At 43.1% G+C, this 27,319-nt stretch overlaps 2 protein-coding genes across 2 annotated transcripts in view; one reads left to right on the forward strand and one right to left on the reverse strand.

The window, feature by feature from the left end:
• Positions 1–26,627, reverse strand: Dhfr (dihydrofolate reductase). The gene is made up of 6 exons (XM_059276400.1): positions 26,316–26,627; positions 25,993–26,042; positions 23,268–23,373; positions 13,052–13,178; positions 9,745–9,860; positions 1–79 (listed from the first exon to the last, which is right to left on the reverse strand). The coding sequence occupies exons 1-6, from the start codon at positions 26,399–26,401 to the stop codon at positions 1–3; spliced, it is 564 nt and encodes a 187-aa protein (XP_059132383.1). The 5' UTR covers positions 26,402–26,627.
• Positions 26,628–26,717: 90 nt separating this feature from the next.
• Msh3 (mutS homolog 3) overlaps positions 26,718–27,319 on the forward strand; it is a 126,584-nt gene continuing 125,982 nt past the window's right edge. Inside the window, exon 1 of the mRNA XM_059276401.1 lies at positions 26,718–26,902. Within this exon, the coding sequence (XP_059132384.1) occupies positions 26,765–26,902 (138 nt within the window). The 5' untranslated portion in view covers positions 26,718–26,764. The remainder of the gene's footprint in view (positions 26,903–27,319) is intronic.

A 27,319-nucleotide genomic window follows, 5' to 3' on the forward strand; every position in this document is an offset into this window, starting at 1 on the left:
TTAGCCTTTCTTTTCATAGACTTCAAATTTATACTTGATGCCCTCTTCCTCCTGGACTTCAGAAAGGACACCTGGGTATCTGGAAAAGAAGAAGGTTCATGACTTAGTTCTACATCCACTGAAGGCACAAAATATCTCCCCTGACTTCTCACGCAAGGGCACCCGCACTGTGAAGTGAGAAAGGCTTCCCTGCCTTTGGTCACTTCAAAGTGGCAGGCCACTCCCGAGGTGAGTGAATAGCCACATGTACACAGCACACGGCAGCAGCAGAACACCAGCCAGCTGTGGAAAGCTGGAAACGCACAGCCCCATATCTTATCCTTTAGTTCTGACTCACATTTTTTCCCTCACAAATGAACCCCAGTTCCTATTTCTCGTCTATCTTTCCACTCTACCAATGAGGTAGGCAATTCCTTAGGAACTTTTTGCAAGTTACAGTTGAAATCACATTTCTAAGAAAAGAAAAACAAATTTATCTACAGCTGCTTAAAACTGAAGTTGATGGGTGGTGGCGCACGCCTTTAGTCCCAGCACTCAGAAGGCAGAGGCAGGCAGATCTCTGAGTTCAAGGCCAGCCTGGTCTACAGAGCGAGTTCTGGGACAGCCAGGGCTACACAGAGAAGCCCTGTCACAACTCCCATCCCCAAAGAAAACAAAACCTGAAACAAACAAAAGCTCCCCAAAGCCAAAAACTGAAGTTGTTTGCCCAGCATCTGGCAGATTCCTGGTTTCTGTTGACTGATGGACACTACATGGCTCTACTAACCTGGCACCCGGTGGCAAACTGTGACTGCGTTGTCAGAGCCATGGGTACCCTTGATTTCTGCATCACCGGATTCTCACTTAGGTGTCTACTCAGGACCCTCTGGGCACTCGGTCTCCGTGAGCATTCCCATGTCCTTCCAATTGTCCCCCCAATGTCAACAGTGCCTCATTACTGTGCAGACCGCACCCCAGTCTACAACAGAGGGGACCAGCAGCTGCCATTTTTGCATGTGTTTCTCCCATGTACATGTCTCTGCTTGGCTGGCAGTCAAACCTTCTTCCCGGAGCAGCATGATGTCTGACATGCTCAGCCTTCCACAAATGCTCCCTGCTAGTGTTAGGTATGACTCCAAGCTCACTGTTGTTGGCAAGGGCACTACAGAAGACTTTATAATGTCTTGTGGTATAGCATGTGCTGATGAGGAATAACAGACGTTAGTTATGATGTGGAAAAATTCACATATCAAAATAGGAAGCTCTCCTATTCGCCAACCATTTTCTAGCCCGTTGCTGTTCACTGTTTGTAGGACTTCTGTCTTCAGAACTGATTTTACTAGGCTAATTTTCAACTATGATTTCAGAAAATTATAGCCGGAATGAAGTCAGAAAAAGGCACATTTGAGTATTGTGTGTGTGTGTGTGTGTGTGTGTGTGTGTGTGTAAAATTCAGCACCAAGACTGTCAGTTACTAAGACAAAAGCAGAGCACCAAAAGGTTCTTTCTAAAGCCAAGAATAATAAAATCTTATATACCACCAGCTGAGTATACTTAGAAGTCATGGTATTAATGGTAATTTTACTGTGAAACTAAGATTGAACTCGCCTAAAATTTAGTTTCTTTTCTTCTAATATCTTTTGGTCTTTTTAATAATGGTTATAATTACAATCACAATTCTAAACTTTCTTGGTTTTTATTTTGGTTTTTCAAGACAGGGTTTCTCTGTGTAGTTTTGGTACCTGTCCTGGATCTTGCTCTGTAGACCAGGCTGGCCTCAAACTCACAGAGATCCGCCTGGCTCTGCCTCCCGAGTGCTGGGATTAAAGGTGTGTACCACTGCCACCCGGCTTTCTTGGTTTTGAGATAGGATCTTTATTCTGTATCTCAGGCTGGCTTTGAATTTGCAGGCTCCTGAATACTGAGATTATAGTAGTGAACCACTGCTCAAGCTTACTGTCAAACAAACCCTTCCTGAGAACTCTACTTGCACTGTGTATGCATGAGCACATGTGTTCAAGTGTGTGTGGTCTATGTACTCGTTCCTGTGGGGGCCAGAGATGTTTTCCCAACTCTTCCTATTTGCTAATCATTTGCATTGCTGGTACTTTTTAATAGCTGAGCCATCTTCCCAGCCCAGGACTTGGCCTTTAGAGTTCAAGGCTCACAGGAATTGGTGTACTATTTATTGTTAGGCTCCACCCACACATCCTCCTATTTAGAATCTTCAAGCATTAAGAGTCAATAAACAGCGGCTCTGAAATAATGAAGGGCCACAGCAATCTGGAGATGATTCGGTAGGAGCTCTCCGAGGCAAACAGAATTGTTGAAATAGTTCTTAAGCAAACAAACTCCAACTAAAATAAAATGGGTATCGCACCAGAAGCACAGGCTCTGCTGGAGATTTTGGGCAAGTGTGCTTGCATCCTGGAAAGTCAAGAGATGGAGGAGTCAGAAGAGAAAACATCAGTGCACCTAAAATCTACTCCAGGGTGTTCACTGATGAGAGGCATGGGTCCTAGCTTTGGAACCCACTACCAACTCGTTGATTCCAAGTATGTTTGCTCCCTGTAGGAATGCCTGTCACTGTGGGACACCTGCTATGAGGTCTTCACTAGCTGAAGCTTGTAGCATGCCTCTGAGGCTCCATGACTGTGAGCTAAACATCTCTTTTCTAAAGTTAGCTTGCCCCAGGCATTCTCCTACAGCAATGAAAACCATGGGCTAGCACAGCTTCTAGGCCTCCCTTTGTCTTACTGATTTATTTTGGAGCTCATTAAACAGAATACCGCTGATACAAAACTTTTGGACCTGCTGGTCTGGTTGAGGCCTCATGAAATTTGAGGCAGAAAAATTTCTTCCAAGCAAGATCAATGAGAGCGGACCTGCCTGGGATGAGATGGCTGGGCCGGCCTGGTGCTGCTGAAGAGCAAGTGCAGAGGCAAAGACTTACAGGAAAAGAAGGCGTGGAAAAACCACCGTTGTGATGACAGGAACTCGGCTCTTAGGCCTCTGACTAGTGGATTTCATTTCCCTTTCATTTCCCATTCATTCTCTACTCACAGTCTTGTTTTTATCTTTACTTCATTACAGTAGTAACTAAAAAAGCAAAAACTGCATAGTACGGTGTTAATGAAAAATCCTGCATTTGAGTGGAAAGCTGTATAAACATAAGGAATATACTCAGTTAATGGAGACAATGGGGGTCAAAACGAGCGGTAAAGAGTTTGCCACTCAAGTAGGAGGGCCTGAGACCCCACCAAAAAAAACATCCGATGTGGTGGCAAGGGTGTACCTCCAATGCTGTGGAGGAAGAGACAGGAGAAGCTTGGAGTTTGCTGGCCAGCCAGCAATTGAATGAATTATGAATTCCAGGCAAGGACAGACTAGTGCTGAGGATGGCACCAGAGGGTGACCTCTGGCCTCAGTGTATAACACACACACACACACACACACACACACACACACACACACGCACACACACACACACACACACACATGCGTACACACACACAAGGCTCAAGGATGATTGTGGAAGAGGGGCTGGGAAGAACGTAAGAGACAGATTAGTGGCCAGCTGCAGAACAGTTGTGTTTCCGGACACGAGAGGGCTGCGGCACATATGAGCTCACTACTTGACTGCATTAGACCTCTACAAGATCAAGCCAGACAAAGTCTAAACATGGGTAGGAGAGGAAGCCAAGGTGTCCCATCCCTAGCTGAGGAGCTACTGACCACTAATGGCCGTGTGGGGAGAAAGAGTCAATTTTCTTCAGGGATGTGGCCTCAGAGAGGCTACCCATGCTCCAGTGGTGACTCCACAGTCACGCACACACTGGCTGCATTAAGTGGACTCAGTGAGGTTTAAAAAAAAAAAAAAGGTGAAACAAAAAAAACAAAACAAAACATGAAATTGTGAAGAAATAGTGGTTGGGTGTGTAGGAGAGGAATTAGAAGGGATGAAATGGTGTGTGGATTTGATCACTTACTTTTTAAAAAAATTTTTATTTTGGTTTTTTGAGACAGGGTTTCTCCGTGTAGTTTTGGTGCTTGTCCTGGATCTCGCTCTGTAGACCAGGCTGGCCTCGAACTCACAGAGATCCACCTGGCTCTGCCTCCCGAGTGCTGGGATTAAAGGCATGCACCACCACCGCCTGGCGATCATTGACTTTTTTAAAACATAAATAAAAATTAAATCCACACATGTAAACTTCCTGGGGAATGATGGGGAAGCAAAGGGGAGTGGAGAATATGAAAGCTCATTTTTGGACATTAGGAGAAACGAGAAGTTCCCCAGTGTATAGAGGCTCGGAGACAAAGGCCCAGAACTGAGCAATGCCCTTATCTTCCAGACAGTGTCCTCACTCGGCTGGCTAGTTTTTATGTCAACACAAGGTGGGGTCACCTGGGAGGTAGGAATCTTAATTGAGAAAATGTCCCCACCAGATTGGCCTGTAGGCAAGTCTGGGTGATAACTTATATGGGTGGATCCAGTGGGCGGTGGTACTCATGGGCAGGTGGCCCCGGGGCATAAAAGAAAGCAGGCAGATAAACCTTGAGGAGCAAGCCAGTAAGCAACATCAGTTCCTGCCTCCAGATCCTTCCCTGACTTCTTTTCATGATGGACTGGTACCTGGAAGTATAAGATAAAATAAACCCTTTCTCCCCTGGGTTGCTCTTGGGAGAACTGTGTCTACCACAGGGGTAGAAAGCCTAACGAAGACACTTACTGTTCAGACATTTCCTTTTTTCTAGTCTTAAAGGAAGACAAACCTACTTAAGGTCTCCCCTTAAGGCAGCAGTTCTCAACCTGTGGATCATAACCCCTGTGGTGGTTGAACATCCTTTCACAGGGGGCGCCTAAAACCATGTGCATATCAGATATTTACACTAATTCATAAACAGTAGCAAATTTACAGTTGTGCAGTAGCAACATAAATAATTTTATGGTTGGGGGTCACCACAACATGAGGGACTGCATTAAAGGGTCACAGCAGTAGGCAGGTTGAGAACCTCTGCCTTAGGGAACTCCCTCTACTCCACCTTAAGGAGGCTGTTGGGATGTTAGCACAAAGAACAGGTGGCTATCAAATGCTGTCGTGGAACAGGTGTTTAGTTCCTTGGAGTGTTGATTAGAACATCCATGTCAGCAATGGCCTTGTCCTGTCTCAGTCCACACACCACAAACTCCGGGGATAGGAAGAACCAGCACACACTCCCTCAGCTTTTCTAAGCAAGCACAAGAGACATCACTTCCTAACTCATCTGGCAAGTCAACATATCCCATCCCAAGACTGGCTGAACACATGATAAAGAAAATCACACAACAAATGTCTCTTTGGGATACAAATGCAAAACTTCTTAATAAAATGGTAGCAAACTGACTCTACCAACATATAAAAAAAAAATCACCAAGTAGAATTGACCTCAGAAATGCAAAATTAGTTTACTATGAAACCCAATCATGTAATATACTGTATCAATAGTGTCAAATGGTTCAGAAGAACCATGCAGCAAAATCCTACAGTCCTTCAATATCAAAGCACTTACTGAACTAGAAATCACCTTTCTTAGCGTGATAAAGTCCCACACTTTCCCACTAGGACCATGAATAAGACAGTAGGATGTTTGCTCTAATTTTCTATTCATCCTGCTGGAGGCTCTGGACCAGATGATCGGGCAAGAGAAAGAAATAATGAACATCTGACTGAACGGAGAAAGAAGAGCTGCAGATGGTCGACACTAACCCAGGCCAGCTCTAACTTTCACCTTTAGTTCATTATCCCAGTGCTGAGACTGCACTAACAGTTAGAACTAGTAATTCTAGCTCTAAAGAATGTTATACAACTATCAACAAGTATACACAACTACTAAGCTCTAACTATGAAGCTGAAGGACATCAGATCAATAAATAGTGACTCATCATTTTATACACTAGCAGTGAACAGTCTGAAAACAGAACAAGAGCATCAAAAGGAATAAAATATACTTGAAGTGGTGCAAGATACTAAGTGCAGTAAAGCATTACTTCCTGGACGAGAGTAAAGATCTACCTAAGTGAAAAGCTCCATCACGTTCAAGGTTTCAAACACCGTATTTGGAGACGGTTCTCTTCAGTGCTCTCCAGACACAATACCTACGAGAATCCCAGACTGCTTCCGATCAGAAACTGGCATACTGATCATAAAATTCAAATGGAAACCCAAGGGGCCCAGAACAGCAAAAGCCACCTGAAACAGAACAAAGCTCAAAGGTTTATACCTCCTGAGTACAAGCTAGCACCACCCATGGCTATATGTAAAGAAGCCAAGTGAGGTAGGCATAATTCCAACCCCTGAGAAATGGAAGCAGGTGGTCATCCTAGGCTAGTTAGTAAGTTCCAGGCCAGCCTGGGCTACATGAGACCATCTAAACCAAAATAAGACCATGTAGTAGTAGCATAACAGCACACATAGACCAAAGAGATAGGAATGGGAGTCCAGAAAAATACTTGCACATTTATAATCAACGTCATATATGAATACAAGGAAACACAGCAAGACCACTGAGTCACTCAGTCTCAACAGGTGATGTCATGACGTGTGCCTGTGCCAGCAACGGTCTTCCTGGTTTGCTTTTTTAAAAGTCAGAGAGTCACAGTGGCATTTGTCAAGGATCCTTACGGGTTAGCGCCATGGAAAGATTCTGATTAAAAACAGTAAGCATTAGAAGGGTATTTGAATGAAGCTGATCACACAGCAGTCTGTTCATACTGTTAGTAGCAAAAAAAAAAAAAAAAGAGGAAATAAGGGAGAAGTGAGTCCTATATTCACATAACGTGAGAATTCACAGTTTAAGTAGAAAATACACAGGGTGTGATTTTCAGATAAACATTTGATGCAATGACCGACTATGGTTTTCTCTGCAGACTTCAGGAGCCTATGCAAAGCTGGACTTCGGCTGCGGGTGGTTTGTGATTTCCTGTTACTTTAGAATGAAGAGCCCCAGGAAATCACTAAATACAGAATATATGAGATCCAAGACTGTCATTCCATAAAGTAACAAGACTATTATTCTAAAGCTTAACTACCTATTTATCTAGACTAAGTTGTTAATGTTTCTTTAGGGGATGTGTAAAAAACAAATTCACGGGCGGTGGTGGCGCACACCTTTAATCCCAGCACTCGGGAGGCAGAGCCAGGTGGATCTCTTTGAGTTCGAGGCCAGCCTGGTCTACAGAGCGAGATCCAGGAAAGGCGCAAAGCTACACAGAGAAACCCTGTCTCAAAAAAACCAAAAACCAAAACCAAAAACAACAACAAAAAAAACCCCCACAAAAAACCAAATTCACACTCATAGGATAGTTATTAGACACACTTGAGACTATCTGGAGAAATGTGTTAAGAACTGGTCTAAAAGTGTTGATATAATTAACTTTTCCTTTTGCTTTCTATAGCTAACAGTTTAAAGTGCTTTTAATGAAAACGCTCCCAGGTTTCCAAATCAGGGGCTTCCTGCTGGCCTCACAAGGGTAGCTTTTCTTTTGCAGCTTCCCAACTGTGGCCACTTTAACCTCTGACCCCTCAGCTTTCACCCAAATCCAGACTCCTTGTTCCCCTCCAGTGACTTTGCCATAGAGCTGGGACAATGTCCCTGGCCTCCTCCTGGATCACAGAATAGGCCCACTTCCTCCTTGCCTCAGGCTCTGTACTCCCTGTTTCCTGCTCCTGGACCACGCTTCCTGCTGCTGTGTGGCTGTTTCTTCAGAGAGGCTCCTCACGCTGCAGTTTCCACCAGACCCCACTGTGCCTGTCAAGAAGCCGTCTCCAGGACGGGCAGCAGCATCAGCAGGCAGCAGAATCAACACAGCTTTCACAGACAGGCCTCACTCCCCTAGAAGAACTAGTGACAGCTGTGCCAGGTGCCACCCAAATCATTAAAGCCTGAACATTTCCAAGTCCATTAAAGCAGATTTCTAAAAGTTGCTATAATGTATCTTTTTAGAGGTACGAACAAACTTCTACTCCAGATAGGGCACTGGCAATAGACCAAAGAAATGACTCTCTAAGTTTAGCTTAGTGAACTAGTGATTTTGTTTGTGTGACTTCCAGGAGCGTGGGTGACTGACTCAAAGGCAGCTGTGCAGGGCCCACACTAGTAGGTGAAAGCACACAAAGCTGCATCCCCGGAGGCCCCTGCACAGCTGGAAGGCAGCTCAGCTGATTGCTCTCTTCTCCCCAGCAACTGCCATCACCCAGATGACCTTGAGGGAGAGCCTGGGCCACTCCTAAGCTTGAGGAGCTTCCTGTACCTTGTAAACTGAATTGACTTCCTGAGTCTCAACCCTTTTCTCCTTCCTCTGGGAGGGCATGTTGCAGTTCAGAAGAAACAGCTGCATAACACCAGCTGAAGAAAGTTTTCTTAAAGACCAGAACATTGGCAAACTCTGTAACCCATCTGTGTAGTTTATGCTGAGCCCCCGAGTATAAAACTAAACAAACACACACCACGTGAGAAAAGGCACTACATTCTTATGCTGTAGAACATGGAGAGATCTAGCTGGCACTCAACTAGAAGTTCATTCCTATTGGCCAGCATTCACAGTGCTGGAAGGTGATACACATGCTACCAGAAGAGAAAAGAAATCCTCAGTCTCACCCACTTGGAACTCTGTGAGCTACAATAGCGACCTGCCTGCAAGATATGCCCACTGGTTCAATATCAATAGTGGCATGAATGTTACCAGAGTAAGCAACCAACTGCTTTATTATTATCATTATTTTTTTGGATTTAAGACTTACACCATGAGATGGAGCCTGTACCTGTCACTGTCAACAAGGCTAAGAAACCTGAAGGCAAATAGGTCCATGGGCCCTAGGGGAAAACCTACTACTATTTACTATTCTGCTACACTAATACAGCAATACTATTACTCTCAATAACTTACTGACTGTACCCATTAGATACACTCATAGCTGCTCAGCTCTCATCAGGGAAGTTTCTTCTTGCAGCAGAAACCCACAACCGGTCAACACAGAGAGAACAAGAGACTCTGGGATACTCAGCCCTAAATGGGATGTCTGTATGGCACACACTTCTTCCCTCAGGGCTCAGCGATCTACACAGAAAAGGAGCCGAAAAACTGGAAGAGCCAGAGGCGGTGGTGATCAAGGGAACTGTTCTCCAGACATGGCAGGGCAATGTACATGTCAGCTCACAGGGGTTGAGACAACATGCACCGGACTGCACAAGCTCAAGGCAGACGAACCCCAGATGAGGGGCTGGGAGTGGGTACAAACCCCACCTTCACCAAGGAGCTCCCAGCAACGGACACCCACCGGGAGAGGGAAAGTTTTAAGAAATAGCGACAGTGTTTATCAGCCACACTCCAGGGCAGGCCCGTGTTCCGAGTGGTCAGCCAGTGCAGACCAGACTCTGTGTTCTTTTGGTTTTTGTTCTCCAAGAGAGAGAGAACATGACCTAGAAGAAGGCGAGGAGGATAAAGAATATGATCCAAATACAGGGTGTGGAATCTTCCAAGAGTAAATAGAAATATTATTAAAAAAGTAACTTTCTATATAGCACGTTTGCTACTTCAGATGAAATCTGGAAAAAGTGACTCTTCTCTGTAATCCTTTTTCCTCTTTTTATTTAACAGTCATGGGTTCTGCTGTGACATGTTAATTTTCATACACATGTCATTGTACTTTGTCCTTACTTGATCCCCCTTTTTTCTGTAATTAGTCCCTAAAGTGCTTCCTACTAATTAATAATTGTAGTACTTACTCTGGGAGAAGTTTATATTTCTCCAAATCAATGTCTGGGAAAAACGTGTCACTTTCAAATTCTTGCATGATCCTTGTCACAAAGAGTCTGAGATGGCCTGGCTTATTCATGGCTTCCTTTAAAACAAAACAGAAGGTATCACTCTCCTTAACCTGTGCTGAAAGACAAAGAGACTAGAAGATTCTTGCCAGTTAAGTTTGTACTAGGCATTAAATCCATGCTTACAATTGCTCAAACAATATATATGAAATATTTTGAAAAAATATTTGTTTATATTATTATTATTATTATTATTTTTTTTTTTTTTCGAGACAGCGTTTCTTTGTAGCTTTGGAGCCTGTCCTGGAACTCACAAGAGATCCGCCTGCCTCTGCCTCCCGAGTGCTGGGATTAAAGGTGTGCACCAGCACCACCACCGGGCCTTGTTTATATCATTTTAAATTATGTGTACATGTTATGCCTCTTTGTACGGGTTATGTGTATGTGGGAACAGGTACCTGTGGGAGCTAGTGGAGCTGGAGTTACAGGTGGTTGTGAGCACCTGATGTGGCTGCAGCAAACTGAACTTCAGTCTCTGGAAAGCAGCAAGCGTCTTAACCACTGAGCTTCTCTCCAGCTCCTCAAACTGACTACATACAGCCTCTATTCTAAGGCTTCAGGTACATCGAGGGTGGCGACTAGTCATAATTAGTAATCATGAAAATGCATGCTGGTCTTTAGTTTATTAAAATTCTTTTTTAATTTAAGCATTCAGTGCAGCTGTTTTCCTTTGCTCTTTTAAGACTTCACCCCTCACTACCTAGGTGCTTTTCCAGAGAGAAGTCTGCGTCTGTACACTTGAATAAGAAAGCACTTTTGTGAAATCTTCACTGTTGAAAACACCATGGGAACGCTTAGGACATCATTTCTTTAAAATACTTCATTTGCTCATTTATTTATTTGTGTGCCTTTGTGGGTAAACGGGCCTGAATGTGCATAGGCCAGAAGAGGGTATGGGATCACTCAGAGGTGGAACTGTGCGAGTTTACAGGCTGGCCTGCTTGTTCTGTGGGTGCTGGGATCTGAATCCTGGTCCTCATGACTGTGTAGCAAGAGCCATGTCTCCCGTCCCATCAGTACACCTTATTACTCTGTCCCTACCTAAAGATGCCCCCATTTCTCTGTAAGCAGGGGATTCCCCTTGCCTCTTGCTGCTAATAACGGCACTCAGTCTGTTTTGGTTAATGACTTTTCCAACCAGTGTCTATAATGTTAATTTTTTTTTTTTTTTTTTTTTTTTGGTTTTTCGAGACAGGGTTTCTCTGTGTAGCTTTGTGCCTTTCCTGGAACTCACTTGGTAGCCCAGGCTGGCCTTGAACTCACAGAGATCCGCCTGGCTCTGCCTCCCGAGTGCTGGGATTAAAGGCGTGCGCCACCACCACCCGGCTATAATGTTAATTTTATTATTAACATTATTTTTTATTATTATAATTAATGTTAATCTTATAATTAACATTCGTTATAGAATTTATAACTAACAAAGTACAGTGACACTGTGTTTATCAACCATGCTCCAAGGCAGGCCCCATGTTCAGGAGCTGCCTTGGAAGAAATGCCTTATGTTTTTAAAGGAGAGGATGATACCTAAGTGCAGATCCCAGAAAGCATTAATAACCACTGATCTTCAAACACACAGAGGAGGGGAAAAAAAATACTCTACATATATAAAATTTCAAGTTGTTCTTAATTTCCAAATACTAGCAACATTTCAATATTTTATCTTACGTTCAATCATTTTTATCATTGCTGCAACCAAATAAATACCTACCAGTTCCCACTGCAGCCCAAACCAGAAAGCTGACGAGGACTGACCACGGCTGCATCTGACGTTCTTCCTCAGAGCAGGTGAGCTCTCAGTAAAGGGCTACATGGTGAACCTTTCAGGCTTGGAGGGGCCACAGGCTTCTTCCTCTTACAGCAAAAGCAGCCGTGGACAGAATGCAAATGAGATGGCTATGCTCCACTTCACCGGCTGGCATGGAGGGCAGGCCACAAGCACTACAACATGGGAGACTGTAGTGGCATTTGCTCTGCCCACGAGGAAGGAGGTGGTGCTTCTGCCCCGCCCCACAGCCCACGGTCATGGGCAGCGCAAATACCACTACAGCAGATAGTTACCTGCAGGCCTTTCCGTCCTTAATGTAGATCTAATTACATAAGTGCATTTAGCACTTACTGTTTATAGAATATATTTTAATATGAGACAATGCTACAGAAACAGGAATGTGAGACACAGAGTGTTTATAATCACTTAGGAATCTGAAATCCTTCTTTCTCAAATCATTTCTATGTATATATTAACATATGCCCCAAAGGGGCAGGACTGATTTTTCTTCCTCATAAATGTTAATCTTTCCAAAGAATATGCAAACAAACAAACAAACAAACAAACAAACTGGGAGTCATTTGGTACCAAACGACACCAGGAAAAGCATATTTTCTGCTTCACACACTATTTTCCACTAGGATATGAAACATGCCATCCCCCTCTGCCCTCACACTGCATGGAGGTTGCTGAGGACGAGCTTTCTATCTGACTGAGGGCCCATGCTCTTCTCAGTCAGTACAGCATTTATCCTGGAGCCAAAGGCACAGCAGCCTGTCCAGGGCACAGCTGGGGAGTAGAAAGTCATGTCATATGAGCACGATGCTCAAGAAAGCAGGCTGATCTTTAAACTGGAAACAACCAGTATTTGGAACTGAAAATGACTAGCATGTGGGAAGATCTTTGCCAAAGAACACAGGAAGAGTAAGATCCAGGGATCCACTGAGCTGCACAGTGACTGTGATTAGGGACAATGTCTTACTGTGCTCTTGAAATTGCTGGGAGTTGATTTTAAGTGTTCTCATCATCAAAAATCAGCAAGGTGATATATCTCAATTTATCCACTCTACAAATGCATGTTTCAGATCATCTGATGATTTGCCAATTTAAAAATAAGGCATTATAATTGATGGGAGTTGGTGACTTGGGGTAGGTGTGTTTGGGAAGAAGAGGCAGTAGGGGGTTAATGACTAAAGCATATGAAATATGTCACAACATCATAAAGAAATATATGGTTTTACATATAAAACATCAATAAAGGGAGAATAGACTGGTATGAAGTATAAATTTTACATTTATGTTTGTATTTATTTTGCATGACAGTGTCAAATAATTCACTTTGACAATTTGTCTAGCTTACAGCTGGGTAATGTGCTGCTTCCTACAGTCATGGTTAGAAGTAGGGAAGGATATTTCTTTCTACTTACACATAACTCTACTTACCTTGTAAACAGAACTGCCTCCAACTATCCAAACCATGTCTACTTTATTTGCTAACTCTGGTTGTTCAATAAGTTTTAAGGCATCGTCCAGACTTTTGGCAAGAAAATGAGCTCCTTGTGGTGGTTCCCTGAGGTTTAAAAAAAAAAAAAAAAAAAAAAGAATTATGATTATTGTAAAATCCTGTCCATACTAGTCAAATAATCTGACTTGGAAGCAGTCAGTACAAAATGAATTATGAAAACTAGTCCTCCCCCCCCCCCCCCCCCCGACAGGGTTTCTCTGTGTAGTTTTGGTGCCTGTCCTGGATCTTGCTCTGTAGACCAGGCTGGCCTTGAACTCACAGAGATCCGCCTGGCTCTGCCTCCTGTGTGCTGGGATTAAAGGCATGCACCATGTGCCACCATTGCCTGGCTCGAAAACCAATTCTTTTAACACAAAGTACTTAGAATGTATGGCCAATGTCCAGCATCCACTCTACATTTCATACTCGAATGGTTCACAAAACTGTATGTGACATCTCATTGTATCTATAGTGAAAAACAATCTCAACAGTAGTTGTCCATGACGTTGTGTGGTGAAGGTTACCTGGGATGGAGAATGAGGGGCTTTCTAGAGGTTTAATAGGGTTGAGTTACGTGAGTGTAAGTCTTTGTCAACACTTAGCTAATGTGCACTTATGACTCCTGTGTCTCATTGTATTAACGTTTACCACAACAACATGCTAGAGCAACACGGAATTCTAGCTAATGATACCTGGGAAGGACTTTGGGAAATATACTCATTCTGCCCTTTACTTTGAAATGTGTAAACACCAGTTGGATGGATGACGACGGTGACAAAGTCAACACAGTAAAGACTTAGTGGCAGAATCCAGGTGGTGGGTATGCAGCTGTTTAACGCACGGTTCCTTCTGTCAGTCTGAAACTGTCGTGATTAAATATTAGACAGAATATACAAATGACTAGAAGACTCTGAAGCAGTGTTCAGACTGTTAATGTATATGGGGAAAAACTTTCATATTTTGAACAACACAGAAAGGACAGAAAGTATTTGAGAATGAGCTTGTTACCAGTTACATAACTAATAATACTCAGAAAGGAAAAAGTTAAATACCTTTACTGCTTCTGCTAACCAGCTCAAATTTTGAGACTCTTTTTATTTTGATGGTGAGGGGAGTTGCAATTCCCTTTATAAATGAGGAAACTTATACATAGTGATTAGAAAGAGAACAGAAATTATTAATTCAATGTCAAGTTCTTAGCTGGTGCTTCAAAAGGACTACTTACATAATTGTCTTTGAACGTGTAGTTGTAACAATGATTAATCAAGAACTAATGGGGACTATTCATCTTCCTAGTTGCATTCTCCTTCTCTTCCTGATTTCTATTTTACTCTTTCCACTCTTTGTCATATGGAAGGGAATTAAGATAGAGCAAAGAATACATTTGGACTTATGCTGGAGGATTAAAAAAAAAACAGAGGCCAAGGTGAGTTAAATGAGCTATCGCCAAAGGGATGAGGGTACCTTCTGGGACAAGACAGGATATGATGGTGTTGAAGGACAGAATGGGAACTAGAAGACATAAAGATTCAGTCATGGAAGGAAATGATTCAGTTAATAAATGGTCTATGACTGGTCTGGTCAGGGGTTTAACAGAATGCTCAAGTTAGGATGGTTATAGGAGATGAAAAAGAACCAGAGATGGTAATTAAGGAGCTGATTTGTACAATCTGAGAGCAAGAACGTAAGAGCTGAGAGCAACATGGTCTCCAGGGTGACAGGGATGCTTTGTGTGCTTGGCATGCCCGAGGCCCTGGGTTTGATCCCCAGTACACACAAGAGACTAAGAAGAAATCACCAGTGAAGTCCTGAACTCAAGAGGGAGCCCACTGCTTCAGAGGACCTTCTTTGTCTACTACTTTCCCTAGAACCTTCTCTAGGGTCCAGAATCTGAGTTACAGTCACTCAAAGCTGAAGAACTTTCATGCTCCCAATTAGAAAAGGGGTCCATGGAAAAAGAAACTGGGATGCCTTCTAGTAACTCTGGGTACTTGATTAGTTAATCTATCCAGTCTAGAGACTGAACAAACTCAAATCCTTCCCTTCCCAATGGTGAAGGGAAGTGTTTGAAGCTCTAGTTGATTACTTGGATAATCTAATAGGACTATAGACAGCTTGGAGAGAAGAGTAGAGGATTAAAAAATAAGGAAGGTGAATCATCTTATATCTGACCGAAGTTTTTCTTTATCTGTCCTTCATAGTGGTTTATATCTACTGAAAAACACAAACTCCACTTGAATTTCAGTGACTTTTTGCTTATGAATCCTAGAATCTAGCAACTGATCCTGAAATCTTGGCTTCTTCTCCAAGGGCAGACTCTAAATTGGTTGGTTTAAATTTTTTTTTGATACCCCCCAAAAAGAACATTTTAGACCCACAGTCTCCTGAACCCACTCATAGAAAGTTGATGTGTCTGCCTTGGGGGGTGGGGCGGCAGAAATCTGTCTTTTTTTTCTTTTTTCTTTTCTTTTTTGGTTTTTCAAGACAGGGTTTCTCTGTGTAGCTTTGCGCCTTTCCTGGAACTCACTCTGTGGTCCAGGCTGGCCTTGAACTCACAGAGATCCGCCTGGCTCTGCCTCCTGAGTGCTGGGATTAAAGGCGTGCACCACCACCGCCCGGCCTGTCTTTTTTTCTAAAGCTTCCCATAGAAGCTCTTAACTCCTTCCTTCCCACTAAGTCAAAATTTCCCCAGAAGGCACATAAAATATATATATCACAAATGTCACTGATGTTTGTTATCATTAAAAGAGTCTGCAGAACACTGACTCCTAAATGATTTACTTGATATTCCAAATATCTTAATAGTATCCTGAGATCTTCATTGCATTGAGGTTAAGAAATGTGTGCGTGTGTGCGTGTGTGTGTGTGTGTGTGTGTGTATGTGTGTGTGTGTATGTAGGATATGTGTACCTTCATGCAAGAAAGGAAAAATACTAGGTGGTTACCACTTTCTATAATATTTTAATTAAGCTTATATAAATTATATTAACATCTTGATCATATTTTCTCTTTAATAAAAAAGAAATTCATGTTCATTTACCCATTAAAGACTGTCATTAGAGAAAAAAAAAGAGACATTTGATTATGAAAGCTGCTAGATTAAACCTACCTGTATATTTTAAAAATATCTTGACTTCAAAATTTAAGTCAAAAGATATGTTACTTTGGGAAAGAGGTTCTGCTTTTATTTCTACAGGAAATGAGAGGCTCTAGATTCATTCTAGGTTAAGAAAAATCAGGTTTGATTGAGGAAGACCCCCTGAAAAATCTCCAGTGGGAATGGATGAAATGATAGGACAAAAGGATAGATTATTGAACCTATTTTAATCCAAAAAACAACTATTAATCTTATATATTTTACATTAGTATGGATTTTGATACAAATTTAATTTTGTTATACTGTATGTATATTTCTACTCTTGTTTAGGGTATGTTTATGCAGCTCATTTACAAATGTGATATATAATTAAGAAATACAGATTAATAGTCATCTATAATAGCAAACTTATAGTCATGTCAGTTAGGTTTTCAAGGTCATACAGATATATTTCAGATAGCTAGGCAATCTTCAAACACTTCAAAGATCTGCAGAATACGGAATTTAAAATGTTTTAAAAACTTAGACTTTTCTCAACAGTGAGACATTTCTGCTCCTGGCAGCACCATTACTTCAAAGAGGATGATGGGGATCAAAGAAACTCCATATGGAGTTTGTTTTCTTTATGGCAAAAGTTAGTCATGTGGGCAAAGAATCTGCCCTTGCCTCAGTTGCTGACAGTTACTGTCCAAACGACCAACAGGACACAAGAAAGGCAACTGCCTAACTTTGCCAAGACAAGGTAGGACAGCCCTTCAAAATTCACTGCTTCATAGGGAAGTCTGTCAGATATGCTAGGCCTGTAGGCCAGAGTTAGATGCCCCCACATTTCAGAGGAACTTTGGGTAACTGTCCAGACAGCCTGATGACCTTGTTGTTAGCTAACATTTTACCCTCCTGGGATCTTTGATGGAGTTGAAGACTAGATAGTTATAATTACAGCTTTCCTTAGTTATGATAAAAGATATTAGATATAAAATTTTGGACTCACAAAGATAAGATAGAGTATTTTCTTTAATTTTGCCAAATACAAATAGACATTGTAACTGTAATTCTTACTTGATAATTGTCTTTGTTATATATAATATTACTATGTTAAAGTTAAAATCTTCCTTTTTAATTAGATAAAAAGGGGGAAATGCTGTGGAATAATCCTCTTGTACACTGTAAAGATTTGTCAAATTGGCTTAATAAAAAGCTGATTGGCCAGCAGCCAGGCAGGAAATATAGGCGAGGTAACCAAACTAAAGATGATGGGAAGGAGAAGGGTGGAGTCAGGAGTCGCTGGCCAACAAAGAGAAGCAAGATACAATGCCATACTGAGAAAAGGTACAAAGTCCATGTGGTTAAACATAGATGAGAATTATGGGTTAATTTAAGTGTAAGAGTTAGCTAGTAACAAACCTGAGCTATCAGCTGTTCATTTATAATCCATATTCGGCCTCTGAATCGGTTATTTGGGCCTGGGCAATCAGGACAGAGAAACTCCGCCTTAGTTTACAGTGGCCAAAAAGCATGAAAGCAGAATACCAAGATGTATAGAGGATATGGTTCAAGCATACTGCATAATTTGTGCTGGGGTAATGATGGTGCATGACTCCTTAGCTGAGTGTCAACAGCCAAGACATGTCTCAAAGCATGGAAATGATATGTTTCCTTAGAAATTGTTATAGGCTACAGTGAAGTTATTCAACACATGAAAACTCAGAGAAAGTTGAGGGTAGGAAAACAGTAATTTGAGGTGATGTTCAAAATGAAGATTATAGGGTAGTCTCTGGTCACCTGGAGTAAAGGAGAGGGTAGAGTTGATTTAGGTAGGAGAGATTTATTAGACTTATTTATTTATGCCTTAAGATTCAAGAAATGAAAAAAAATAAAGTGATTTGCTAATGTAAAAAATAAGATCATGAGCTTACTCACTCTGATCCCACTAATGTTAAAAGGCAAAGATTTATGTACTATGAAGAGAAATCAAGTACCATTAATGTTCACTTTTATGGTGCTAGGTCTCAAACCTAGGGCCTTACACCATACTCCTCTCCCAGCTCCTAATATTAATATTTTCTAGAAGCTCCAAGGCAGTGAAGTTGAGGGATGGGCTAGGAGCTGGTATCTGCCAAACACTGTGTTGGGTCATTTCTTCTGTGACACAAACCTTGAACAAGTCATCTTAAGGATTGAGCCGGTTAGTTTGGCTCATTGCTTTGACCTACAGTTCACTAGCTCCCGTTGCTTTGGGCCTGAGGTAAGGAAGAACAACCACGTCAGGAAACGTGGTAGAGCAACAAGACTCATTTCATGGCAGACAGGGAACAGATTTTTTTTTCCAAAGCTGTGCTCTAAATGATCCATTTCCTCCAACGTGGCACCATCTCCATTCAGCTGTGAACTTATCTATCAACCCATTGATGAAGTTACTTTGAGCCCTCATAATTCAATCACCCCGAGAAAGCCTATCAGCCGATAACCAAGCTTTTTACACAGGAGATTTCTGGGGACATTTAAAACTGCAAACCATAACAGGTACCTTTGGATATCAGAAACAACATGCAAAATTCAATGAATCTTGAAAAATCATCCTAAGATGTGGGATATTTTATTTGTGTACCCCAATAAAGCTTATCTGGGGATCAGAGGAAAAAGCCAGCCACTATATTAAACACAGAGGTCAGGCAGTGGTAGCACATGCCTTTAATCCTAGCATTCAGGAGGCAGAGATCCCAGTTCAAGGCCACACCGGGAATAGAGCCAGGCATGGTGGCACACGTCTTTAATCCCAGGGCTAGTTAACCATAGAGGTCTGGAGGTCTGGACAGACAGACAGGAAGTGATAGAGCTGGGCGGAGAAAGGAAGTGAGATGGCAGAGCACAGAAAGGTATATAGGCATGAGTATACAGGAAGTAGATCTCTTTGGCTCAGGATTTCTTAGCGGTAAGAACGTGGCTGGCTTCTTTCTGTTTCTCTGATCTTTCAGTTTTCACCCCAATAACTGGCTCCGTTTTTTTTTTTTTTTATTAATAAGACCATCTAGCAATTTGTCTTATAATAAGAGCTACTATTATTAATCTCACTTAGTAGGTAATACAGTAGAGGTTCAGCAAGCTTTACTCATGACCTGCCTAAATCCCAAAGCTACTTGGAGCCAGAGCAGGGAGGGGAGTTCAGTGCTTAATGGGCTACCTGTGTGGATCAGAGGGAAAGACCTTGAGAAGAGGAAACTGCCATCACTAGAAAGAATATGGTAGAGGAATCGTAAAAAAAAATATTACACCATGAAATTTAGAATAGCTTTTATGGAGACAATTTGCAGTGTGTTACATCACAAGGGCAAGCAGGATCTCCCATTGATAATCTCAAGGATACTGCATTGATGCAAAACTTTATTTATCTTTTGGTTACCAAAGGCATTCCTTGGTTCATATATAATTTTTTTTTTTTTTTGGTTTTTTCGAGACAGGGATTCTCTGTGTAGCTTTGCGCCTTTCCTGGAACTCGCTTTGGAGACCAGGCTGGCCTCGAACTCACAGAGATCCCCGCCTGGCTCTGCCTCCCAAGTGCTGGGATTAAAGGCGTGCGCCACCACCGCCCGGCTCATATATAATTTTTTGTTGTTATTTTTGAGACAAGGTCTCACTCTATAGCCCAGAATGACCTTAATCTCAAGAGATTCATGGCAAAGCCTTGTAAGTGATAGGATTACATGTGTGTGCCACCGTGTCCCACCCTACTAAAAACTTTAAATATCACCTCCCCCAAATAAACTAATGCACTCTTCTAAGGCATATAAACCAGTGACTTCTGGTGCTTAGTGTCACGCACCATCACCACTGCCTCATACCTGTCAGCAGGTCTCATCATCTCCCTTCCAGTTCTATTAAAGTTACAATTTACTGCCTAGAAAGTAGTACAAAAAGTATGCTTTCTCCAGACCTTAGTGACTTCTGCGGTTACCTTGGTGATTCAGCGTTTCCCATATGAGGTTAGTGGCTAAAATCGCAAGTACCAGTAAAAACCTGCACAAGCCATTGCCACGTGTAATGCCTGTCCCGTGATAAAAGACCCAGCGGTGCCTGGTCCACACAAGCAATTGCCACGTGTAATGCCTGTCCTGTGATAAAGAAAGACCCAGCGGTACCTGGTCCACAAGAGGTGCTCTGAATATACATAAAGCAACAACCAAGGGGGGAAGCCGGAGACTGAAGAAAAAGATGGACCCTAATAAGATCTTTCACTAACTGATGATATTCCAACTTCTCTAGCCTGCTCAATAATAAGGACTTTAAATTTTTTCAATCTTTAAAAAAAAAAGCAAAGTACTCCACTAAACGTTATATATAAATACATGAAAAGCAACACAATCCAATTACACACGCCATAGGGGGGTCATAAAGAAGAAATTAGACTCATCATTTGAGAAGAAACACTAGCTCAACCGAACATGTCCCCTACTGAGAGTTCTTTATGTTTATTTTAGCTCAAGCTGGCCATAAATAAACTTGAGTAGTATTCAAGAATATGTTATTAAAAAGTCTCTAGGAATGGCAATATAGCTTGTGAATGTGTAATTTTTCAAGGAGAGTGAATATCAGAATATCCTAGCAACCAGGACAAGGAGTAGCATAAAGATGGAGGCAGATGGTAAGAGGCACATCACATATTCCAAATCGCTAGAGGCAACCAACGCGAATGCTTGTGTATTTTCTTCTAGTTTTTAATCTATGCCAGTATAGGAGGGGTGTGGGAGAAACCTACATAAAAATCTCTTAGCATGCAGTGATGGAAAACGTTTTCCCTCCCAGGACTAACTCGTGTCTTGGAAGTGTGATGACATCTATGAGTTGACTTTGCTTCAAACCATTGGAAAGCCTTAAGAGTGGAGCTGAAAAGCTGGGTGTCCCATGCTTTAATCCCAGCACTTGGGAGGCAGAGGCAGGCAGATCTCTGAGTTTGAGGCCAGCCTGGTCTACAGAGCAAATTCCAGGATGTCCAGGGCTACCCAGAGAAACCTTGTCTCAAAACACCAAACAGTAAAGCCGAGACTTCCCAGAAGCAACCAGAGCACCTCCTGGGAAGTCCTAGCTTGCTCTCCTGGACAGTCTGCTCTCTGAAGTTTCGGATTCGTGTAACTATGCCCCATAGCCATGAAAGCCAATTCCCCACAACTACACACAACTATAGCTTTGACTGCATCTGTTTCTCTGGTTGGATCCTGAATCAAGCACATGGGAGTGACCTTCTTGACTATTGTTCAGCAAACAGTGCCCAGTGTTCTAAGACTCTGTGCTGATTTTGGTGACGACATATTAATTTAAGGACGAATAGTCAACATCTTGAATCCTAATGTTCCCTTAGATTTTAGTCACTTGTTGACCAAAAAAATCCCAACTAAAACAAACCCCTGTAAGATTCAGGAAGTTATTTTAGTAAGTTAAGACTATAACAACAACGATAGCAAAGTCATTGTCATGGTCAAACTACTGGACTTGACTTCACAGTCAATATTATCCACCTACCCTACCACCGCCAATCATTTTTTTTGTTTGTTTGTTTTACAAATTAATTTCATTAATTTTAACTGTTGGCCTACATGTCTGTGCACCATGTGCAAGCCTGGTGCCCTTGGAGGCCAGAAGATATCAAATCCCCTTGGATTGGAGTTACAGCCAGTTGTGAACTGCCATGTGAGTGTTGGGAATCGAACTCAGGCCCTCTAGAAGAGCAGCCAGTGTTCTTAACCCCTGAGCCATCTCTCCAGCCCCAACCACCTGCAGTTCTTATGATATTTCCAATCATAATGAGGGAATTATTTATTCAAATGTTAGTTTAGAGGACAAGAAAATTCTTAGCAGAGAAGCCAACTACAGACATTTCCTCTGAAGATTCTGAGACCACTTCAATACTTTGAAACATTTTTACCTTTTGACACTGTACAAAGAACACAAAGTGTCAGGGTGTTGTGGCTAACTTGGAGATAATAGAGTACATGACCATGACTGCAAGTCCTTCATATCTTATTGCACTTAGAATTGATTCCAAAATGGAATAACCATTTAAATTTGCTGAAACTCAAAACAGGCATTTTTATTTCTGTGAAACTAGGAATAATTTATCAATCGTAATAACTGATAGCTAGGTCTATGGAATAATGGTTTAAAGGAACTTGCAAAACTATTACTATATTTTTTTCACATATATAATACACACACACACATATTGTTTTTTTTTTTTTTTTCATTTTTTTGAGACAGGGTTTCTCTGTGTAACAGCCCTAGCTGTCCTGGAACTCACTCTGTAGACCAGGCTGGCCTCGAACTCACAGAGATTCGCCTGCCTCTGCTTCCTGAGTGCAGGGATTAAAGGTGTGCACTACCACTGCCCTGCTTTTTTCCCTAATTTTTAAGGTGAGAAAATCACCCACTTAAGGAACAGAATTACGTTGCCATGTGGCATATCTGCTCACTCGGTTTTTGTTGCCTCTTTGAGATATTAAGATATTCAGTGAGATAGTGTGGCTGAGTGGTCTAAGTTGGTAGATTAAGGCTTTAGTGTCTTCAGGGTGTTGGGTTGAATTCTGATGGTGTCACTTGTTTGGATAGTGAGTCATTTATTAGGGGAGGTAACATAGTAAAGTATCTGCTGTGCAGGGATGAGGATCTCAGTTTGACCCCAGCACCTGGTACAAAGAAGCTGGGCTTGGGGGCATACACCCGTGATCCTACCATTGGATCAGCAGAGACAGAAGGATTCTCAGAGCTTGCTGGCCAGCTGGCCTAGCTTAATATGTGAGCCCCAGATCACAGTGAGAGACCCTGTCTCAAGAAAACGAGGTGGACAGATTCTGAGGAAGGACATGGAAGGGCAATGTTCAGCTTTGTGTGCATGGCTGTGCACATGTGCCCCTGCCCACACAGTCATGCATGTACGTATGTATGTATGTATGTATGTATGCGCGCGCGCACACACGCAGATGTTCATCAGCTTCTTCATTCTATTATGTACTGATTCATGCCCTGGGACATAGATCACAGTTTTCTCGTGGTGACTGCATATCACTTACTTGAGCTCTCTACTGAGAACTATATTAATTCTGTCCTTTAAAGGTCGATTCTTCTCCGGAATGGAGAACCAGGTTTTCCGGCCCATAATCACCAGATTCTGTTTACCTACAAAATCAAGCAGAAAGGATATCTTTGAAAATACACATGTATTTTCAGTGTCACACATAGGCAAGATATGGTTGTCATAGTGACATCTAGTGGCTTTCCTTTAGAAATATTAAAGCGGGCTGGAGAAATGGCTCAGCCGTTAAAGGCTAGGCTCACAACCAAAAATAGAAAAATTAAGGCAAACAGCTTCACCCAACTTTCAGATTTAGTAGTCATTAACTAAATATAGTACTATGTTTCCTTTGGTTTTACCCAATTTATATCTTTTACTTAGGTTTTAGTCAATTGCAACCATGCATAATTTTGTTTCAAAGTGCTCAGGCTGATGGGATTTTGTCATCTACTAAGTAACCCCATATGCTTTATTAAATTCTAAAATGGAGAAAATAGTTCCTCCTCCTGGAATTCTTGAGAGGATTAAAGACTCAGAACTTGTGTTCACCATCTAAAACTAGTGTTCTCTGGGTCATCTATATGAGCTTCCATGATTCAAAGGTCAGGGGTTATTGCGGAAGAGGGGGCAGAAAGAATGTAGGAGTTGGTGGAAGAGGGAGAGAGATGTGAAAGACTGACTTCTGGACACAGCATGGCTGATGTCTGTATGCACCAACTCACAGCAGCTTTGGTTACCTGCACAAGATTAAGCCAGTCAAAAATTCCAGCACGGAGGAGGGGCTTCTGAGGCCCCACCCCCTACTGGAACGCTATTGTGTAGTTGAGGGCTGCTGAGAGAGGAGGAGTCATTCTTAGCTTGGGCTGGTTGTAGATTGCTCATGCCCCAGTGGATGGTCACACACAAGATTATTAATAACAACTAGAACATGAATTAGGGAGGGAGAAGGAGGCACAAGGACTGGGAAGGTAAATGGATATACTCTGTATAAAACTTTCAAAGAATAAAAAACATTTAAAAAGTACTGTTATGAAAACTATATATTTAGCTTCTATCTTTTATTTAATTACTTGGGGAAAAAAAAACCTTGAGTGTCAGACAGCTGGATCAAAGGAACAGGAACAATTACCAGACTATATTCAGGATTCTTTTAAGAAAAATGATTTTGGGGGCTAGAGAGATGGTTTAGCTGTTAAAAGCTGGATCTGGGTTCGGTTCTCAGCACCCACATCTAGAAGCTTACAACTGCTTTTAACTCCAGTGCCAGGAGCTGACACCTTCTTCTGGTCTTTGTGGAAACCAGGCACACATATTTTGTACATACATGTATATAAGCACTCTCAAAACACACATCAGAAAGAAAAAAAAAAAACAAAAAAAATAGTTTTTATTTTGTGTGCATTGTGCACCTGTATGCACAGGCCAGGCCAGGCCAGGCAGTATAGTTAGGTGTCTTCACTTTTTTTTTTTCTTTTTTCTCGAGACAGGGTTTCCCTGTGTAGCTTTGTGCCCTTCCTGGAACTCATTCTGTAGACCAGGCTGGCCTTGAACTCACAGAGATCTGCCTGCCTCTGCCTCCTGAGTGCTGGGATTAAAGGCGTGCGCCACCACCGCCCGGCTTCACTTTATTTTCTTGAGACAACATTTCTCCTTGAATCTGGGGCCCATAGATTTGGCTAGAGAACAAGCTCCAGGGATCTTTACATCCCGCCTCCCTAGTGCTGGTATTACAAATGTGTGTCACTGTGTCCAGCTTTTTATTTGGGTGCTGAGATTTGAACTCAGGCCCTCAGAACTTTACTGACTGAACCATTTCCCCAATCCTGATATTTAGATTCTTGAGAGTAGACTGTGTTAAAGGCATTTGCCAACTTGTCTACCAGTGACCTACTATATTTTCTACCTGTCCTACGAACGTTGTTAAATATCTGCTCTGCTGACTTCTGTTTCGCCATTTTCAATGCCAGTGATTCTCAACCTTCCTAACACCGTGACCCTTTAATTCAGTTCCTCGTGTAGTGGTGACCCCCAACCATAAATTTTGTTGTTACTTCATAAATGTAATTCTGCTACTGCTATGAATCATAATGTAAATATCTGTGTTTTCCAATGGTCTTAGGCCACCCCTTTGAAAGAGTCATTCAACCCGCAAAGGGGTCGTGACCCACAGGTTGAGAGCCATGCCTCTCCTACTATAACAAACAAACTTGTCTGTTAGGGAGAAATTACAAAGAATGTCCTACAAGCAACTGGAAACTGCCTTATATTTGCACACCATTCCCCATTCTTTTATTTCAAGTCAGTCCCCCAGACTGCCCCACTGAAGATCATAGCCTTCATCCCACTGTATCTTCCTGCCTCCGAAAATCCAACAGAGCATCACATAAGTGTTTAATTGTTTTTTAGCCTCTTGTCCCCTGCATTCTTCTCCATTTACTCAAGTTTTATGTCTTCCAGCAACAATTCTAAATACTGGCTCTGGTCTCTATATTCAAAGCGGTAAATTTTGCTGCCCATTCTGTCCCGTTATATGCACTTGCTAAAAAAATTTCAAATGCATGTATTTTAAAGAGGATGCTTAACAAACTTTGGGAACCGCACAAACATTTCTGCTAAGAAACAAAGATCCCAGATTCCCACGGGAGACTTCCCACTTACAGGTCTGCATTGGAAATCTTGCTTCATACAAGCTCTAAAATCCTCATGACTTAACCCCAAATTACCTTCCACTGAAGAGGTTGTGGTCATTCTTTGGAAGTATTTGAATTCGTTCCTGAAAGTTAGAGAAACACTGCGTTAACAGGCACCCTGTCACGTGTGCTCAGGCTCCAGCTCAGCGGCGACCCATGCAAGCCCGGGGGGTGGTGCTGCCCAGTGACCGGACTTTGCTCCAGGCCAGGGCGCTTCTGGGCAAAGGCTGTCACAGCAGGGGGATCACCGCGGGTACCGGCAGGGGCTGCAGCCGGCGGGCCTACCCGCTCACCACTGTCTCCGCCAAGGGCTCGAGGGGACTCAGCGAACCGCCTCGGTGTCCCGAACCCAGTACCTGAGCAGAGGCCAGGGCAGGTCTCCGTTCTTGCCGATGCCCATATTCTGGGACACGGCAACGATGCAGTTCAGCGGTCGAACCATGATAGCAGCGGCGATCACCTCTGCGGCAGCCGGCACGATAGGTTTCCCCTCCGAGTTTGGCGCGAAAATTGCGGGCGCCGCCACCAGGCGCAGCTTCCTACTTGTGCAGCAAAGGCCCCGCTCCTACCAGGCCCCGCCCCACATCCTATTTGAGCCTCCGAGGCTCCGCCCCCGCCAGGCCCTGCCCCGCACCCTATTTGTACTCATGGGCCCCGCCCCCACAGGCTCCGCCCCGCACCCTATTTGCGCCTCGAGGCCCCGCCCCCACTAAGGCCGGCTCCCGAACAGGTCGCGGCGTGCGCGCGCAGGCGCGGGGTAGAGCGGCCGCGCGCTCCCGGCGGGCTTGCTCTTCTGCACCCTGCGATGCCCCGCAGGAAGTCCGCGTCGGGCGGCCTTCCTGCCGCCGCCCAAGCCCCGGGGAGGCAAGCGGTTCTGAGCCGGTTCTTCCAGTCTGCCGGAAGCCTGAGATCCACCGCGTCCCCCACGGAGCCCGCGGAGAAGGTAGAGGGCGGCTCCTCAGCGCCCCCAGCGTTCACTGTGCCGCCTCGGCGGAGACCGCCGCGGCTGGGTTCTGTCCTCGACGGGGCGGAGCCAGGGGTGGGCGGGTCCAGACGGACAGGGGCGGGGTCAGGGGCGGGGCGGGCGCGTGAGTCTCGCGGCCGGAAGTGGAAGCAGTGTGGCGAGCCTAATGGTGGGGAGAGAAGGGGCGGGGCCGGGGGAGGAGAAGGTGGTGACATCTGCGGGTCCATGTTTAGTTGAAAGGCTTTAATTAACCGATTAGAAGTAATAGATTTGAGGTCTTGTTGCCGCCTGTCGTAAACGGGAACCTGAGGCAGAAACTTCTATTTTGGTGAATGTCCGGGTCTGGCAGGTCCAGGATACATCTTTTAAACTCCATCGTCCCTTCTTTTCTTTACA

The sequence above is a fragment of the Peromyscus eremicus genome, chromosome 11 (assembly GCF_949786415.1).
Source record: "Peromyscus eremicus chromosome 11, PerEre_H2_v1, whole genome shotgun sequence".
Taxonomy (NCBI): Eukaryota; Metazoa; Chordata; class Mammalia; order Rodentia; family Cricetidae; genus Peromyscus; species Peromyscus eremicus.